Raw genomic sequence first — 19,797 nt, 5'->3', positions numbered from 1 at the left:
ACTTTAGTTGTATGAGAATGTAATTTTGATTTGGATAAGTCATAAAAAAGTGCGAAAGGCAAGCAAAGTTTAGCCGTTACCACACCGGCCTGAAATCCCATGTCCTGTGTTGTGTCTACCTTCTTGGCAATGACAGAAATAATGAGACGACATCAACCACTTTAGCATCTCGACAGCTCACTAGCTTTTGCGAAGTGATCAGAAAAGAATGCTGACCAATTCCTCACGGAACTGAAAGTTTATTGATTAGTACCTGGATGTCTTGTCTTGATTAGCCACGCTGCCAGTAACAATACGCTGCTAGTTCTGTTGACTGTGCAGCATGGAGTAACACTGTCTCTCACTGCCCACCCTCTTGCAAGTTTGCAAGTACTTTCCAATATAAGAGTTTGGATAGAAGTCTGTCTTTTAGCAATGTAGGCAAAAGAACTCTAGCCATGTTACAGAAATAAAGCAATTCAAATTCTTATGTTTTGATGGCAATTGTTTCAGTTGGTCACAAAATCTTGATAATGTTTTTTAAAGAGAAAACAGGCATGTAATTTAGTCTGTGACAAAGCAGAGGAGATATTAAGGTTAGAAATTTGCTATATTCTATGAGACAGCCAACCAAAGCTTGCTGATCCCAGTAATATCATGTTGATATAAACATAATAGCAATTTGTAGCCTACCATGCAATGAAATGTGGGTTTGTAGCATTATGTAAAGGGAAATAAAATGTAGAAATGTTTTGTCTAAAATCTTCATTTGTTGGTTATCATATTTTTTATGAATGGTTTCATTTTCTTTTGGTTTCAGTTATATTGTCTGTGACAATTTACCGATGCATGTGATGACCCTCCTGTCTCCGCATGTGAATAACAGCTAGTGTAACAGAGTTCTGCTACAAGTAATTTTCAAAGAAAGGGAGGAAACAGTTGGTTAGTTACTTAATTGTAAGCCAACAAAAGAATGAATATGACTAGCTATTATTTTAAATAACAAATCTGAACATATTGCCACTGGTCTCCATGGTTTCAGGGGGCTGCAAAAGCAAGACCAGATCTGAGGGTGTTATACTACCGCAGTACAATATCCACTGGATTTAAAAGAATTGATACTGGTTTCTTAATTTAAGGGATTGCCATATGTAATGATTTAGGTCTGTTTAGAGAATTATGTTAACAGTTTAAGTATGTTGCTACAAATCACTGTAATCACTGAATGGGTAAAAAATGGACTTGAAATGACAACTATACTTTTCCAAAATACTTTGAAAAAAAAAATCTTCACAAGTTTTATTATACAGTGAATGGTCTTGCACATTGGTGGTCACATAGGCTTTATCATGGCAATCAAAAATATCTCATGAAGTTCTACATTTCAGAGAAATAGCAGCTGCTGGCAGTATATGTGACCATTAGTGTTTAATAATGGGACATTTTATACATTAAGAGAGAAAAAAAACATATTGGATCTTGGTTGTTCAATTCATTGACCTGCAAATAATTAATTTCACTATCAATGTACCCAGAGAATCAAAAGTAGAGCTGAAGACTGTTCAAAAACTGAAAAATGCGATGCACGTCTCAGTACGTCCCACAACTAAAACTGCAGAGCACTTGCAGTATTTGTGCTGTTATTTTATTTGGCAAATGTTTATTTGTATTTTCTATTTTTTACTGTAAGTGAACACATAATACAAACTAGCACAGTGAAGAACCACATAAATAGAATAGATACAAAAATTTGGTTTGTTTGCATTAAATGGTTTGTCCATTGAGCCGAGAGGTTTCAAACAATGCTGATATTAAAACCCCTGAACACTGTAACTTTACGTAAACAGTTGACTGCTCTGTACAATTGTCCAATATTGTAATAAGGTTGAATTAATCTGAAAGTCAAATTATTTCCTATCATATGAGATTCTAGACTTTTCAAAGTTATCCTTTTGAAGGCAAACCTGTGCTGGCAATCAAATAATTATACCGCAGCAAGAAAAGTAAACAAAAATATCTCACAAATAAACAACAATGCTTCCAGGGCCCTGAGAGAGGCTTTTGGTCAAATGTATTGATCTGCTGAACGTCACAATCATAATCTGTTATTGAATCAGAACATCTTCCACAACACATGAACACGTGGATAACAATAGGCCTCGTTTATCAATGGGTGCAAAATATTAAACATTAAAAATGCTGAGCAACATGCATCTCACATCAACATTTTGATAATTATCCAGTGACGTCTAAGTGGTGGCAGCAACGATCTTCACAGAACGTATTAAAAATGCTTTCTGCAGACAGATTTGTGTGTTTATTGCTTGATTAATGAGGCCCATCATTTCAAAAGAATTAATGAGTCAAATTCACAAGGAGTTTTAAATCAATGTAATGACTGGATAATAAATAATCAATTAAATAAACAGATAGATAGATAGATAGATAGATAGATTGCAAATAAATACATAAGCCAAATAAATAAATAAATAAATGAATAAATAAATAAATAAAGGACTGATTTGCCTTCAAAATCATCCAGTGCCATGTAGTTCAGTGTGGGATCGACTACCAGACTGTGCCTTCACTCATCTCTGAGGAGGGCTGAGACAGCTGGTTGGTGTATCCATTGTCACTGAGGGACAGGGTGGTGAAGGGCGTGCTGGGCCCACACATCTCGCGGGAGATGCTGTGCATTGATCCTGGTCCGTTGGGCTCTGGACTAGGCGAGTCCGCCGGGTGGTGAGACACAATGTCAGAGAAACACTGCACATCTCCAGAACAGTGGTGTCCCGGATGGTGAGGGTCCACGGCTCCTAGAGGCGTGCCAGCGGGGACGGAGGAGGGCACAAAGCCGAGGTCTGCTGGTGTCTGGGCCTGGGATGATGGAGGACCTTGGAAATACTCATAATTTCCTCCTGAGCCATAAAATTCACCGGGATAATCTACATTGAGGGAAAAGTGGATTAGTGCATGGGATAGATAGATAGATAGATAGATAGATAGATAGATAGATAGATAGATAGATAGATTATTGAAAGCCAGGCTGGTGTGTTATGGGTAATATATTTTGCAGGGATCAGGGTGGAAAAGTTATAGAATCAGTTTCCTATCATAAATTATGTTTCAGTATATGCTGAGCACACCAAACTAAGAAATTGGCTTACATTAACCTCCAGTGACTCTCAAATATGTATTTGCTAATACGAAAAATGTTTTTTTCACTCTCTCTCTCAATATTCACAGTAAAATTAGTTACACTTCAGGCCTACAATCAGTTGCCAAGGTGTTAATAACGTGATCAGTGAAACCTCATCAATATCGAAACATAGCCTACCTCCATAATAAGAGAAGTGTCCGAGCTCCCCTGGCTCCAGTCTGTCCCCCATCGCCCTCATCCTTCTTGGGCTGCGGAAAAACGCGTGTCTCCGGGCGCCCAGAGCGCTCAGCTGTTTCATCCGCCTCTCTTTAGACCTCCGGTTTTGGAACCAAACCTTCAGCACAAAGTAAGACAGAGTAAAATTCATAGCTAGAAATTAACACTCGGGTGAACCTTGGGGACGGGGGGGGGGGGGGGACGGGGGGGGGGGGGGGGGGGGGGGGGGGGGGGGGTAAAACTAAAGGAATGCCATCATACAATAAAAGCCTACTATTCAAATATCACAGGAAAAAACTGCAATATTCATTCAGTTTCACTGTTATAGAATAGGAGATTAAAACATTTCATCACACAGGCAACGATAATAAATCTTACTCACTGTAAGGCACAGATACACTATCCCGTAAGAACAGCAGTGCAGGCTACTGAAGTAATATTACAGTAACATTTTGTTAAGAACTGTTTGCTTGTTGGAGTGGTTGCTTTCCTTATGTAATATTTTAATATAGGCTTGTGCTGCGTGTTGTGGCCGAAGTCAATTATAAACGCGATATTAGGCTATTACAGTCTTTGAATGTAAAACAAATCCCCCTAAACCACAGAAATGCATCAATTAAGTTTCCAGTCTAAGTAGACATTGATTGTATAGGGTTTTTTTCAGTTCAGCGGAGAGCAAAGATCAAGCAAAAATAAATAAATAAATACATAAATAAAATAACATGATAACAATAATAATAATAATAATAACAATAACAATAACAATAATAATAATAAACAAGAAAATATTTTTGAAGCCAAATCCAAAAAAAGAAATAAATAAAACAAAACAAAACAAAACAAAACAAAAAAATAGCATAAATGTTGAAATTACAAAATAAAAATGAAATATAGCAGTACTGTAGTAGTAATACAAAAAAAGTGAAAAAAAAAAAAAAAAGTCTAAGAAGATGAAAAAACAAAATAGAAGAGCAGCCGCAGTCCTCCCTATAAATTGCCAAAGTGTGCGCGTCACTTGGAAGATAGTTTGGTCACTAAGTGTAACACTCAATCACACTGTCGAAACATTTATATTCCAAACGAGAACCTTCCTCGATATAAGTGGGTTCAGAAATTTAGGCAGAAAAACAAAACAAAAATAAATAAATAAATAAATAAATACAGGGACTCTGTTATAGGCTAGAGATTAAGAATTGACGCACTTTGAGTTTAGGTGTGTATAGTTATTTGAAAAAAATGTTTAAATACTGTCAGCTGACTGTCTGGAAAGAGACAACGTCCAGATTTTGCAGAAAATATGATAGAAGCATGTCCGATAATGGATGCCTGTGCTCCTGCTGGCTGATAGCGGGCGTCTTTGCCTCAGATGAATGCAGTTTACGGTTTATTTATGGACAAATGGCATGGATACAGGTCGTTAAGGTTTAGTAAATGGATGCCCCGGTGTCGATGCAGATTTATGGGATTCTCACCTGGATCACTCTCATGTTGAGGCCGGTCTCCTGAGCCAGCTGCTCCCTGATGTGTCTGGTGGGCTTTGGAGTGGCCGCAAAAGCCGCTTTGAGCGTCTCCAGCTGCTTGGCTTTTATTGTGGTCCGCGGCCCGCGTCTTTTCCCAGCCACGCTCTGCTCGTCGTTCTCGTTGTTGCACGCCTCTTTATCTGATAAATGCCCCGCTTCTGAGTCTTTGCCATCGTCCTGCGGGTCCTGGGAGTCTGGAGACAAACTTGGGTCGCTGCACGTCGTAACTGTCATATGAGGGAAAAATACATATTTTCATAATAACTCTAAAATATCCCGCAGGCTCTGAGTAACTAAATTATATCATCATGCAAAACCAACAGCAAAAAAAGGCCAACAACAACAAATACATGACAATACAGCAATATACTAGAGGATATGTGGCCTATATTATAGAAAGATACAAATATGCAAAACCAAACATCCATGTGTAGGAAGTACAATAAGAATAATATTCCAATAAAATTACTGATGAAACCGAAGGAAAAAATAATACTCAATGCAAACACTCAATATAGCGATAAACCACTCAATAACAATGGCACACTTAAAGTCCTTAAGGGGCTTTATTATGGAATTATGAACATATTTCAGTGTTTTTTCGTTGGAAAAGAAGGCTGTTTATGAGAGTAAATAAAATAAAATAATTACTTACGACTACCAATCATAAAAATAACATTATTATTATTATTATTATTATTAGTAGTAGTAGTAGTAGTAGTAGTAGTAGTAGTAGTAGTAGTAGTAGCCTAGACCTCTTTCCCTTCCTGTTACATTCCTCGAGCGGCTTAATTTGAATTATTCTTGATTGAGGAACATGGCCACGTTTTATGTTATTTTGACAATCTCTCATCAGTACAGCACCACTGATCACTTAAATGTTCACATTAGCCAACAGAAAAGTCATGCATGTCATCTCATCTCGCTCCTGAGTTGCTCAGTGTGTAAACTTATACATGAATGGTCTGTTTAATCTGGAGTCACCTGAGAGCAGGATTGTGTCCTTCCCATTGTTGTTTTGGTAGTCCTCTTTACAAACAAACTTGAATTCGTCCAGGATGTACAGTTCCTCTCCGGTTGACAGCTGTTTGTTACACATCACACAGGTAAAACAGTTCAGGTGAAACACTTTGCTCTTGGCTCTCCGGACCAGGTCATTGGGTGAAATCCCCTGGGCGCAACCTCCACACTTTGTGCCAAACCTCCTGTGGAAAAAAGCAGAAATCAGTGAGAGGAGAAAGACCCAGGTAATGCATTGCCTCTGATGATCTTTTTACTCATATCTAGGCTTTTATTTATATTAGTGAGTCTATGATTGGCTTACAATGAACATACAATATAGTGATATAAAAGAAATCCATAATGATGCGACAGACTGAACTGAACTCTTGTAAACTGTAAGAAAAATAAACTGATAGTCCACCTGAGATTTTATTAATTTAATTCTAACCACGCTGAATACACTAACGAAATATACAGCAAACAAAATCTTATAATAAATTTTAGACGAATGGGCGTAATATCATATAACCAGACCATATAAGCATTAAGCCACATGTACAGTCTTACTGGAATAGTTATAACATAGGAGACTAAAAGAGAAAAATATAAAGTGGCCTACGGTCACGGTCACGTTAGAGCCTACATCCCAGCATAGGAATATTATGGGAATATTAGGCTACACACTCGTTGAGTATAATTCCTAAAATACTGCAAAGGCTTATTTTGATGCAAAAAAAAAAAAAAAAAAAAAAAATCAGCCTATTCTGTGGCTGTCAATCAAGGTTTTCAACTGATTTATTATTTAAATCCACTTATCACATTTTCACTCAAGTCTCAGCAAACAAACGGGCCGTTCTCTAAAATATGCAGGCGATGTCAGCCCCACAATGTAAACAAAGGATGTTTTTAGTTGAATCCTCCACAGAACATTGTAGGAGAGACTTTTAACATGCACGGGCCCCATCAGCTTTGATGGATCAACATCCATAATTAAAACATTCCCATTTGCGTGTGGTACTTGGACAGACTGCCATAGGCCTTGGGGCTATATCCCATATAGCCAACATTTCTGTACCCCAATAAAGATTTGATTTAATCATAAACAGTCCTGTTTAAGTCATTGTTTCCTAATACACAGACTAAGTGCAATCCTGAATTCAGTCCGATTACCGGGTGCTTACCTAAAGAAGTCATTCTTACAGTACAGTCTCCCCTCTCGTGAAAAACATTTCTCTGTCAAATTGCATTTGCAGTCACAGCACTGAACACATTTGATGTGCCACGGTCTGTCCAAAACTTTGAGTAAAAACCTATCAAGAATAGGCCTTTCGCAGCCAGCACAGTGAACCATTGTTTGTGAAGTATTTCCAACCAGGTGTGTTTTGGATATATTTATATTTGTATAAGATGATTAGTCTCCGATGTAGCCTCGATCACCTCAGAGATTACTTGCTCAAGTGTTCCTTTATGATCCAGGAAATCCAGTTTATCCAAATGAATCTCAAGAATTAAATAATCATCCGTGAAATTAAATGTTGCTCTTCTGTTCCATGGGACAACCATCCACATGTGGCCAAAAGCCCCGAACCACTGCCTAACTGTCGAACAAATGTGACAGGCAGCATTTCCGAGGCAAAATTACAGACTGGAGAGCAGCGCGGTCCTATCAAGATGCTCCGAGATGCGCGGATTCATGGGTAAGCACAGGAAACAAGAAAACCCATCAAAGGGGATTGTTTCAGCTACTGCCGTGTAATATATCCTGAGTGTTGCCTACAGCAGAAAAAAATAATGTAAAATACTGTCTCTGGGTTCAGCCTTGTCATTTATGTCCCATTTTCCCTGTGATGAACTCTCGGTATAAGCGCCAGCAGTGTAATGAGCACACCTCTTAAAGCTTGCAGCCTATTCAGAAAGCCTTGACGTCACCTCCAGGAAAAACCTATGAGCATCCTCACCACTCGCCTCCACTGTTGGAATACTTACTTCAAGCAATAAGATGGATTTTAAAATTACTATTACTATTACTATTTTACTACACCATGGGAATAAAAAAAATTAGCATAAACAAGACAAATCCAAATAAGAGTCATTTTGTCTTTAATAGCCTTAATTGTTGCAGCTGAAATGCGTTGATTTTCGGTTAGTGCAATCAAATTTAGATAATTAACTGGGATACTCTTTGGTCACAAGTGTGCCAGTTTTAAGTTTTAGACCGGCTTCAAATGTGACAAAGCCAGTCGGAACCGAGGACCCGAACTATTTGCTTTCATGAAGCAAAATATAGCCCATATTTCATGGTTTCAAATTTGCACATATGTATGCATATACATATGTAGCAGTATAGCCTAATCACATAGGCCTGTTGAAGCTTGTCACTGTTTAAGCCTATTTCTTTCTTTATTCTTTACAGGGATCAAAACCATTAGGATCAACCATGAACAGGAGATCACATGTCAAGGCTCAGCTTTGTTTATTTGTTTGTTTGCTTGTTTGTTTAGATGGATTCAGATGCCACTAAAGCTGCTGGAAGTGACTGACATTTTCAGTTCCTTACTCTATGTATTCAACCAATAGTGACAAAAGATAAAACACACAAAAAATCCAAATGTAGGAATCTTCTAGGGTTTAATATATTTAATTATGCCAAGTCAAATGAACTACATGTTTGACTGTGGGTGAGATAGGCCTGATGGAAATGACAACATCATGAGAACATGATACAGCAGAGATAGACATCGGTATGGACCATGCTATAATAATAAGGCCTCTTGTTAAAGGAAAATCTCATTTTAATAGATCACTGAGGCTGGTTACATGCAGGCCTATAGCAGATTTGCTGTTGAAGCTCATTGACAGTGAGTTTCTGTCCTGATGATAACTTTCAACTTTCTTTCTTGTCTGATTCAGCACTTTCCTCCCTCATTATTTACTCTGCTGTAGACCTTCAGAGAATTATTTTCAGCAAGTGACTATAGGCAACGTGGCCCATGCAGTGCAACAATGAGAAAGAACCTTGCACTTTGGCTTGATCCACTTTGACTGGGAATGGTAGTGCATTGGGCTATAATCTTGAATAAATTAAACTGCGTTTCAATTTGCCAACTGAATAAAATGTCTTTAAAAAATACATCGAAAATAAAAAATAAAAAAATGGAATCAAATAATTATAATAATAATAATAACAAAACAATAACAACAACAACAATAATGCTTAGATTTGTTTTTTTCATCCTCCCAGTATTTTTTTTTTTTTTTTTTTCCTGATAGCGACGCGTAATCATGGGAAGTAATAATAAAATATTTCCCTGAAAGCCTTTGGAGTAGCCTATAGGCCGGGTTGTGTGTGGGAATTAAACTGAGTCGGTGACAGATGATAAATTATCAGCAGGCCCATTTGATTCCCTGCAATATGGAAAGCGTACACTGAACACAAGCTTTTCACCCTCAGATTAATGTTATATCCCAACATTATTCTTCATTTTGGGTGAAAGGACAAGGATCACTAATGGTTATAATATCTAGCGATAGGCTGTCCCCTAAAGATGTTATCGCATTGTGTTGGCGCACTGGGGACAGAGATAGCGCGTTTCCTATACAGGCTCCCAGCTCTGTTGGGCCCTGATAGCTGACGCCAGGGGAAATCCAAACAACCAAATAGCTTATAGCCCGAGAAATGAAAAGTAAACCAATCAGTTGCAATATCTTTCATAAATCTGGAAATTTTCAGTAGCCTATACATACGCTTTATTTATTCTTTTTTTTTTTTTTTTTGCTTTTCTTCGTAAGGCAAAATCACAAACGCATAAATAGTTTGAGGAAAATGAAAAGAAAAAAAATAGGGGACTCTTTGTCTTTTTCTTTTTCATTGCTTATCTCACCATATTGACATTTTTTGTCTCACAAGCTGTCTCTGAGGTAAAGAAAAGCGGAAAACAGCTGATTGGACTGTGAATGCGCGGGGCGGGGGCAGCCGCTGTTTCACCGCAACGTCCTCAGTGTGTGCGTGAGTTGCCATTAAAGAGGAGAGAGACAACACCGCGTGACATGGCCCTCATTTAGCTCACTGGTCACGACAGAGTGTATTCACACTCCTTTTTTACGTGGTCTGTTAGATCGTCATATAAGATAGATCAACGGAGAGGCCAGCGAAAGTTTCCACCTGTGCTCAAAGGCAGGCTGACGTCAAGTAAATGGTCATTGCAAGCCAACGCAAAAATCAATCCACGGATAGATCGATCAATCAATCAATCAGTCAATCAAATACACACACTCACACGCAAAGCAAATCATGACGAAGAAGTTTTAACTTCCACCTTGTTTTCAGAGAAGAGAGAAGTGCTGAAGGTGGCATATGGGTAAAAGATTGCCATCAGACAGCCGTGTGGGATTCATAAAACATCTGTACACTGTAATTTCTGTTTTGACTGGGGACATTTGCAAAATGAGGCTATTTATAATAGCCAGCTTCACCATGCTGAGTAGGCTAGTGTTATATTTTTGGTAGCAGTGGGCAGCCTGAGGTTATACGGGTTTACTCTCTCTCTCTCTCTCTCTCTCTCTCTCTCTCTCTCTCTCTCTCTCTCTCTCTCTCTCTCTCTCTCTCTCTCTGATTCCCCTGAGTACCTGTTGGACTAAACAAAAAGACTCTTATTTGCATGCAAGGCAAAAAATGTCAATCGTTTTTAAATTTCTCCATTAGTGTAGGCAAGGTGCAATGTGTCATCACCACTGTTGAATAAATGTGATGAAATGCGTGAATGAACAAACATTTCCAAAGGGACGTCCAGCAATAATCTGAAGTGAGAACCATAGGAAGGGCCAGTGGTTATCAGATGATCAATCTAAGGAGGATGAGTAGGTGCTTAAAAGGGATTGTTGTGTCATTAACATAACCATTAAAGCAACATATTCACCTAGGGGTGGTCCTCACTGGCAAATCTAGCCCTGCTTAGATGGGGGCTGCTTGTGGCCTATGTATTCCTGGAAACTGATCCACTTTCATGAATCAGGAGAAATGTAGGTGGTGTACACCTAGGCTTGCAATTCACTCAATCCATTTAATTCAGTAATATCAGTCATAAATATGGCCAGAGCGATCTAATTTAGGTGTGGTTAAAGGGCAGAATTCTTAGTATGAGCTTTAACACCCAATTATTTTATAGGTATGCTAAAAAAAAAAAAAACTTCAGTATGACAATGTCAATGGAACCAGGTTTATTGGATCATTTTTATTCATCCATCATCAAAAATACCTATCCATTTTTGCCAGTTCATAATTATAAATGACAAATGGTTTGATTGTATTTACCATGTTCTTTTGCACTGTATAATTTGACACTTTGCAAAAAATGATTTTCCATTGAATGACAAAAAAAAAAAAAAAAAAAAAAAAATGTTTAGAACTGACTAGATTAGAGCAGGGAGCCCCATTGACATTTTTTGTGCCGTCTTCGCTTCTAAATCTATCTAAAGATTTTTGGCTCATGGAGGCATCTATTCCTTGATTCTTGGTTTAGACTTGCGATGAATAATTCATGTAAATGTCAATAACCTAAAATTCTTCAAAATAAAAGTTCTACTATGAATAGAAGTTAAATAATGCAATTTTCATGTATGCTCCCACCACACAACACACACATGTGAACACACACACATGCACGCACGCACACGCACACGCACACATGTACACACACAGCAGCAGCACCACCACCACCACACGTTGCTTTTATTTATTTTGATTTCCAGTTTTGTTTATTGTATACAAATTATTGTGTATACTAATCATTACCATTTGGCTGCATAAATCCTAAAAGTCAACATTTTGTTTGGAATGGGGATATTGCCACTGGTGAGTTATGCAATGTTTAGTCTGCAGTGGAGAGCATGAAAGGCACAGCATGCTCCTTCAGGACCATGGACAGCACCACAAGGCACCTATAAAATGAAACTATTCAGTTTATGAATACAAAACCACACACAAGAAACACAAAACAAGAGCAGGATAATCACCTTGGGGATTAATTTATCTTAGTCAGTGATAAGCCTGTGACTGTGTGTGGAATCATGAATGTATGTTTTTTTTTTTTTTTTTTTTTTTTTCCCTTTTCTTGAGACTGTCTTGAGATTACAGTATGTTTGAAATCTTAGAGCTGGCGTGATACATTGTTCATATACACCAAGCTTTAGGTTGATGAGCTGGTAATGCAAATGTGGCTAAGAAGTTGAACTTCTCTAGTTTCTAAAGCAAGTACAATGTGGACTGACTGATGGAGTGGACTGCTCCATGTGGAAAATCTTCAGCATCGACATTCTCAGTTGTCCACTCCATGTTTATACAGTCCTTTTTACTTGCAGCCATGATTTACTTTTTTCAACAGAGAGAGCAAGACAATCCTCCATCTTCTTCAACAATTGCCTCCAATGGCATTGTCAACAAGTAGAAATTCAATTTGAACAATGAAAAACAAAAAAGACTGTGGGTATCCCTACCTCCCCATCTAGGACAGGTATCTGTTTGAACTGATACAACATCTGTCTTCTTCAATTCCTGGAGGAATTTCAGGACACATTTCACTTATTTTCACCAAAGAGTTCTGCAGATTTTTACAAATTTCATTGTCCATCTAAATTATAATGTGACAGATGTTGGAGATGATGTTGGAGTAGGCATGTCACAATTTCTTATTGCAGGTTTTTGGCTGCAGAAAATGCCTCAGTTATCAACATTAAACTGAAAAGCTTCAGTTTCTGTGTTGATGAGGGTGTTTGAACTCTAAAAGTTTGAAGACTTTGCTGAGGAATTGACAGTGTTTATAATGACCATGCAGGTCAAGGCTGTGGCAGGAATACATCACAACAGCGCTGTTTTGCAGTACTTAGAATTTCTGAATATATACAGTGTATCAGTAAATGTCTGTACTACATATTTTCGGAGTGTTCTTTCTTTTCCAGAGAAGTGGACCAAACACAGAATGAAAGTTACCAGTTTGAATTCAAGGAACATCTAGGAAAATATGGGCAGGAGAAGTGAATGACTAATACCATTAATTGACTAACATCCCTTAACTACCACTGAAGTACTGATGAGTAAGACAGCAGAATAACTTAATAACCAACAGTGGAGGATCATGGTCCACTGGTGCAAATGCATTTGAAAAAGTCAAAAAAGTTATTGACGTACCTTTTCATGCTTATTGTCATAGTTGTCTGAGTTGTCATACAGTTTAAAGCTACTGGTGGAGAGATTACTTGCCAAGGAGGTCGAAGAATAACACTGAATTTGCGGATTGTGAATATGTTAAACATGAACTAAATACAGTAGCCTATATTTTTCTCATTTTTAGCACCATGAGGTATCCCTCCTTGGTAAAGAGCTGGCATGATTGGACATAGTCATGGTGGTGAATCAAGTCAATGTGCCCTAACTGAGCAGGGCCTAATGGGTCTGTACATGGAATATCAACCTGCTGTTCACTATCAACAAGCTATGGCTACTGAGCTGGTTTGTGTCGGTGAAGGGCAACTGTTCTCTGATCCGAACTGGAAGGTTGGAAGGAGTGGCATGGTTTCTGTATGCATAGGTTTTCTGTCTCAGTTGTCTACCTATCATTCCCCTCTTCTGTAAAATTCCATGAAGAGTTGTTGATCTAATGAATTTAGATTGCATCCTGCATAAAATGTGAAGCAGCAGTACCGACATAAGAAATGATGTCTTCTGGATGTTACCCAGTTATTATTCTAAAGAAAACTTGTGTTTGTAAAGAGGGAAAATAATGAACGAATAACTGCTACTCATCTACAAAAAACCTCTGGTATTTGTAGTCAATTTGCAGTTTCAGCTGTTCACAAAATTCAAGTTTGGTGGATTTTATTGGAAATGTCTGACCATATTTATGAGCAGTGTTATTAAGTTATTTACCTTTTTGTTTCCTGTTTTTGTAGTCACAGCCTGCTAAAACCTTCAAAATGTCAGGGGTGAGGAGGGGTCACCTAGTGCATCATGCTCACCCAAGCCAACCTACACAAATGCCAGACCAAGTAATGAGCACACACTTCACACACTGTAAAAAGCATGTGCAGACTTGATATACTTGATATCTTACCTTCCGTGCAAACTTAGGTGTCAACAGAAAGTCCAAAGGTGAGAATAATTGTCTCTATGTTATACTGAGTGTGAGTTGTGTGAATGAGAGTCTCCTTCTGGGTTTGTGTTTCTCTGTGAGAGGTGTTGATTAGAAGCCTGGCCCAGCGAGCTGGCCCCCAGCACCACTCCAACACACAAGAGGTCTCAGCAGCACTGGAATCTGGCAGGGTGCACACTGTTTGTTTTGGACTGAAAAAGCATGTCATTAGTGTGTGTTAATTGCAGCTAATTGGCCCTAACAAGATGAACAGGCTACCCACTGGGACCATTCATACAAATAATTTGTATAAAACAAAATTAATTACTAGATGCTAATTAAAGTCAATTAAAGCTGATTAAGCAATGGTGGAATGGGAAAGTTATAGAGATCAAAATACTTGGCAACACACAATATGAAAAGACAAATACGTATGGAAGCCCATAGAGCTCCTAATACTGTGAAACAGGATGGTCTGAACCCACTCAAATCCCACATGCATAATGCAGCTTAACAGAGCATTCCTGTGGCTTTTAACAAACTGTGTCAATACGTCCTTTCAGTCAGTGTCACCTATAGGGAGAGCTATGATAACTGCCTGAGGAATCCAATGACATCAGGATGCTGAGAATTAAAGTGTAAAATAACCAAGATCCTTTGGACTACTAATGGTAACATTTACACACAAAGTTAATATGAAAAAAAATCCTTTCAGTTTACTGACAGTTTTTTTAATTGCATTTCCTTCAGTCCAACATGATGCTGAGCTGTGTCTATGGCAAGGCAAATATTGTATAAACTAAAAGGTGTTAAAAAAAAAAAAAAAAAAAAAAATGCATCGACATGGACTAAGCCCTGTGTTCATTTTCAGTGGAGATCTCCATCTAATCTAAGATCTAAATCATGATTCCTCATGCAATTTTCTGCCGAACAACAGTATCGTACCATTTCATGATTTATTGTAACTGAGAATATTTTGCTTTTGTTGGTTTGTGCCCAATAATGATATATAAATGATTTTAACTGAGCTAATGGGTGAGTTGGGAGATTTGTAAAGAGACAGAAAAAATGTGGTAAATCTAAGGTCACTTTTTTTTCTAATCCGATCTTCTGGACAGCTGTTCTGCCCATTCAACAAACCTCCTTCTGACTGATACAACAAAAACGTATGAGAGTTAAATGAAGGGAAAGATAATAGGCTGAAATACACCAGTCATAGAAATTCCTCAACAGTGGCCAAGATGTGTCTTTGTAAATTATTGCAGATTATTACGATATCCAGTAACTTTTCATACTTGTAGTCATTAGTATATTCACATGTATGGCTAGTAACAATTGTAACAGTGTTAAGCAAAGTTTAACATCCATTCTTGGCACAAAACCACATCACCTGCACCTCTTGTCCTCTGAGCAAACTGCCCTTAAGGCGATGGCGAAATGACATACTTCAGCAATTTTTCAGAGCAGAGAAGCTGGACAGCTTGACAGCTCTCCGAGGCATGACATTTGAAGCACTCAGCATAAACACAGCACACAATTAAAATCACTGAAAAGGCCACATTGCATTTGCAACATACTGATAGCGTACACAAAGCAAGGGGAACACAGAGATGCAAAATGCAACTCTAAATGTTCATATATTGTATGTAGTACAGTCGTATGAGATTGCTGTGCTTCCCTGTGAGAAAATACAGAATTCCCCTTACATAACTGATTTGCTCCGGACACACTAGAAAAAGCTGAATTTGATGGGCTGAGTTTAGTGGCTAGTTGAGTGGCTTGGGGAGCCAGGTAGCTCCTCATGACAGCACATACACACATAGTTAGTGGCCAGTGGGAGAGGCTGTTAATGCCAGCACCAACAGCCACAAAGAGGAAAGTCCTAACTGTAATCCATATTGACTGCCTTTACTCTCACCTGCCAATTCATATCATGGATTTGTCTTGTTCAGTGACATGCCTTCATCAATCCATGTAAATTGATCTCCTTGATAATTTTCACTGCCTTCACAATCATTACAAAGTATCAAAACAATCCAAATCCTAAAGCTGCCCAGAGAGAGTGGACTACATTAGGCTAATGTAAAACTCCCCAGTGCATAATCAAACAGCTATTGTGGATGGAAGAAAATCAATCCTGCCGATTGAGGACATTCTGAAGTGAAAAACGTAGCAGAATGAAAAAAAAAACACTCTGGATAAATTAGCTGCACTGAGATGGCGAGATGGTCATTTCATACACAGTGCCGGTAAAAGAGAGCATGTGAAGTACAGCTATTATGGAGATGGTAAGACCATCCTGAGAGGAGGTTTAAGCCACATTGTTGGCCTGAGTGAGGCTGGGTGTGAAGAGGAGATTGTCAGGAAGAACAAGAAGAGGAGCAGAGAGAGTGAACTGACCCCATAAAGGGGGAGAGAGTGATCTGCCTGGGGGCCGTTCGGTGAGAGGGCCCAGGGGACTGAGTGCCTGCAGCCCTCGTGATGATGGTGATTGATGCAGGCACAATTCAGACACCCCAGACGCTCCAGCAAATTAAAAGGCTATTTTGTAAAGTTGTAAAGGAGCAGAATGGCAGAGGGGGTTGATGAGCCCCCCCCCACCCCAAACTCTCTCTCTCTGTCACACCATCAGCTTCTGTTTGGTTTCCTTGGTGTCATCAATCCCTTAGGGAAGAGAGCTGTTACAAGCCTTTCACGCTCTCATACCAGCTACAAATCTGATGCCTCCTGCATGTATGTGGCCATATGCATGCATGTGTGCATAGGGCAAGTGAGTGTGTATGGTGTGGGGTTGGGGGTGGGGTATAAGTCCTAACACATACAAATATATCCTCAGAAATATTATATATGTATATAGTGTAAACAGTAGTGTCTCCAAGTTCCATAGGTTACACAGGAGCTTCCAGTTACCATCCACTCTGCATATACTGGTTTTTAACCCCATAAAAACTGATTTCCATGTGAAATTCCCCTTAAGTAATTTCAAAGTTAGGTTTTTTTCTGTATTTTATGACCAATACATATTTTGTATCTGCAGGTTGTAATGCTTCATTGAAACTACATCATTATTCTATTGAGTGGAATTTTCAAACCCAAGATGCAATTCTTTTATTGTTTTATAGAAAATATTGAGATGTCTTGTGCTTCATTTTCCACATTTCCCTGTAATTCAGCAGGCCATATTTTGAAACCTAGTGATGTCCACTGGACTTTAAAATAATGTTCTGTGGGTTTAACAAAGCTCATCCACAGAACTTCTGTTTGTGATGGCAAATCCACTGATGGCAGGATTGACTGGCAGGGTTAAGAGATTACAGCACATTTTCAAAGATTCAGCAGTGAAAAATACAACTGCATCATCAACTATATAATGCAATTTATTTTGAAAATTGGATGACTGTAAGGCATTAAGTGGAGCAACCAAACTTTTGTTAAGTTGGAAATATTTGATAACCTTCCGTATCTACATGATTTGTTAACAGTCCAAATGCACGTAACATGTACTCTCATTTGTTGTCATTCAGTGTAGCAGGACACAAGTCAGAAGTCACTGCTACGTTATAGTTTTCTCGACTACACTGTTTCTGTCAGCCTTTATTGCACTTTCATCAACTAGCCAATTACTTTAGCCTTTAATCCACCTCAGCTAAATGTAAAAACATTTTACACAAAATAGGTGTTTCTGCAAAACTCAAGTGTTTCTATTCAGGTTTTTCTTACTCACAAATTTATGGGAAACTCCACTTATGCCTCAGCTGACATGAGAACAAGTCTGACCTCTCTTTCCTCTGCATTAGTCCCTTATCTGTACATGATTTACAAATCATTTATCCTCAATTTGAATTTAATTGACCTGGCTGACCTGAGGATGCCCCCGTTGCTGGGTTTGTGTCATGCCTGGGAGCAGTGTGTGTGTGTGTGTGTGTGTGTGTGTATGTGTGTATGTGGGGAGAAGAAATGGAGAGACAGGCTGTGTCAGGCCTGGGAGGGCAGCCTTTGGGGAGGACAGTCGCATGCCAGAGGTCAAACCAGTGTCAAGTGGGGAGTGAAGCCAGCTGAGCTGCCTTGGCCCACGCATTGTGCTCATCAAGGCAGCTGCTGCCAGTTACCAGGAGTGAGTGAAGGGGAAGGGTGGGGTGGGGGGGTGGGGGGGTGGGGGGGGGCGGAGAGTCAGCCTGGTGCACAGAAAGGAGTGTGCATGTGTGTAAGTTTGGGGGAGGAGGAAACGGGGGTTTGCTGAAGCTTGGGGGCATATGGTGCCTGGCCAAGAGAAGTGGCTCCTGTCCACACAACACATGCCAAGTCTCTCACAAGCAGGTCACCTGCCTCACATCTCCAGACTGCTCACAGGAAACATTTAATAATAATCTGTGGTCTGCTATTTATTTATTTATTTGCTTGTTTGTTTGTTTGTTTGTTTGTTTGTATTTAATAAAAAATAATCTATGGTTAACTATTTGTTTATTCATTTATTTATTTATCCATATAATTATTACATTTGTGTATGTTTTTGAGAATAAAAATGCACAGGCTAGTTTTGTAATTTTATTATTATATTTTATTAGAGTTCATATCATACAGTTGCATAATGCGTTTGAGATATTCCTAAAGCTACAAATTCATAGAAATAAAAAAAAAAAAAACTAAAATAGTAAAAAAAATAACTAAAGTAATAAACTACAAAATTTGATTGTATCAAGTAAAGCACGGCAAGAAAAAATAGATTTATTGTCAACACATTTGAAAAAGGACAATATTTGGATCCTCCTGTTTGCCGTCCGGTTATTAGCGTCCCCTGTGTGGCTGCTGTGATCTCAGTCAGGGGTGATGTGGCTCAGGCTGGAGTGCAGGGGCTTGATTCTCAGGCCTAGCGTGTAGCCACGGGTGAGGTATAATCAGCCCGGCTGCAGTAGGGTCACGACTCTTGGTGGAATGATTTGACTGGCCTGTAGCAGCTTATCACCTGCTCCCACACTGCCTAGCCCTCCCAATGAATGCAGACAACGGTAAGGGGGGGCGGGGTGGGGGTTGGGGGGGGCACTGTATCAATCGATCTGCACTCACACAGATATGTCCTGCTCAGAGGTCACCAAGGCTGGGTAATATGTGCACTGGCAAGTCAGAAAGAAAATATTGGCCAAAGTGCTTAGCAGAGAGGGAGAGAGAGAGGGAGCACAGACACACTCTTTACATGCAAACACATATGCATGAATTGATGGACATGCACACACACACTCATACATACACATCCCAGTCTGTTTCCCTCGGTGCATCTGTTAGTCTCTTATCTCTGAGTTGTATGCGAGGAGGGGAGTCGTACATACTACATTAGAATAAGAGCGGCCTGCAGGAGTACCGCAGACAGACCATGTCCCGATGCTGCCGCCCACCCTTGTCTTTTCAGCTGGGCCTTCTCATACTCAGCCTTTCATTGCGTCAGCTCTGAGGGACCGAGCTCGTCCCAATGCACCAAACAGATGGGCGCCTCACAAAGGGCCCTGCTTCGCGGCAAGCTGGTGTCCTACATGGTTGATTACACCTAAACACCAAACCCAGAATTGATACAGTGGCTCACTGGCACTTTTTGTTTGCAATGGGCACAGGGCAAGCGAGAACAAAAAAGCCAAAGGTGCTGTACTTTGAAAGCTGTTTCCGTTGTTGTTTTTCTTGTTATGGTGCAGCACAGGGAGGCAGAAATGTAGGTGACAACTTACATGCTGCCATCTTATATTTAAAGTTTTAGAGCCACTGGGAGAAAATGCAATCTACATGACATATGTTTTGAGCTGAATACACA

General features: G+C 39.3%; 1 protein-coding gene across 1 annotated transcript; it reads right to left on the bottom strand.

Annotated features, from left to right (window-relative positions):
• Positions 1-2,547: 2,547 nt before the first annotated feature.
• On the bottom strand, positions 2,548-7,228 carry LOC115371726 (LIM/homeobox protein Lhx1-like). Its single transcript, XM_030069209.1, has 5 exons — positions 7,059-7,228; positions 5,860-6,080; positions 4,828-5,102; positions 3,317-3,473; positions 2,548-2,924 (listed from the first exon to the last, which is right to left on the bottom strand). Exons 1-5 carry the CDS (start codon positions 7,226-7,228, stop codon positions 2,548-2,550), a joined length of 1,200 nt encoding a protein of 399 aa, XP_029925069.1.
• Between the last annotated feature and the right edge of the window lie 12,569 nt (positions 7,229-19,797).

The sequence above is a fragment of the Myripristis murdjan genome, chromosome 14 (assembly GCF_902150065.1).
Source record: "Myripristis murdjan chromosome 14, fMyrMur1.1, whole genome shotgun sequence".
Classification (NCBI taxonomy): Eukaryota; Metazoa; Chordata; class Actinopteri; order Holocentriformes; family Holocentridae; genus Myripristis; species Myripristis murdjan.
The sequence above is the reverse complement of the archived record's forward strand: the minus strand, read 5'-3'. Positions and strand labels throughout refer to the sequence as shown.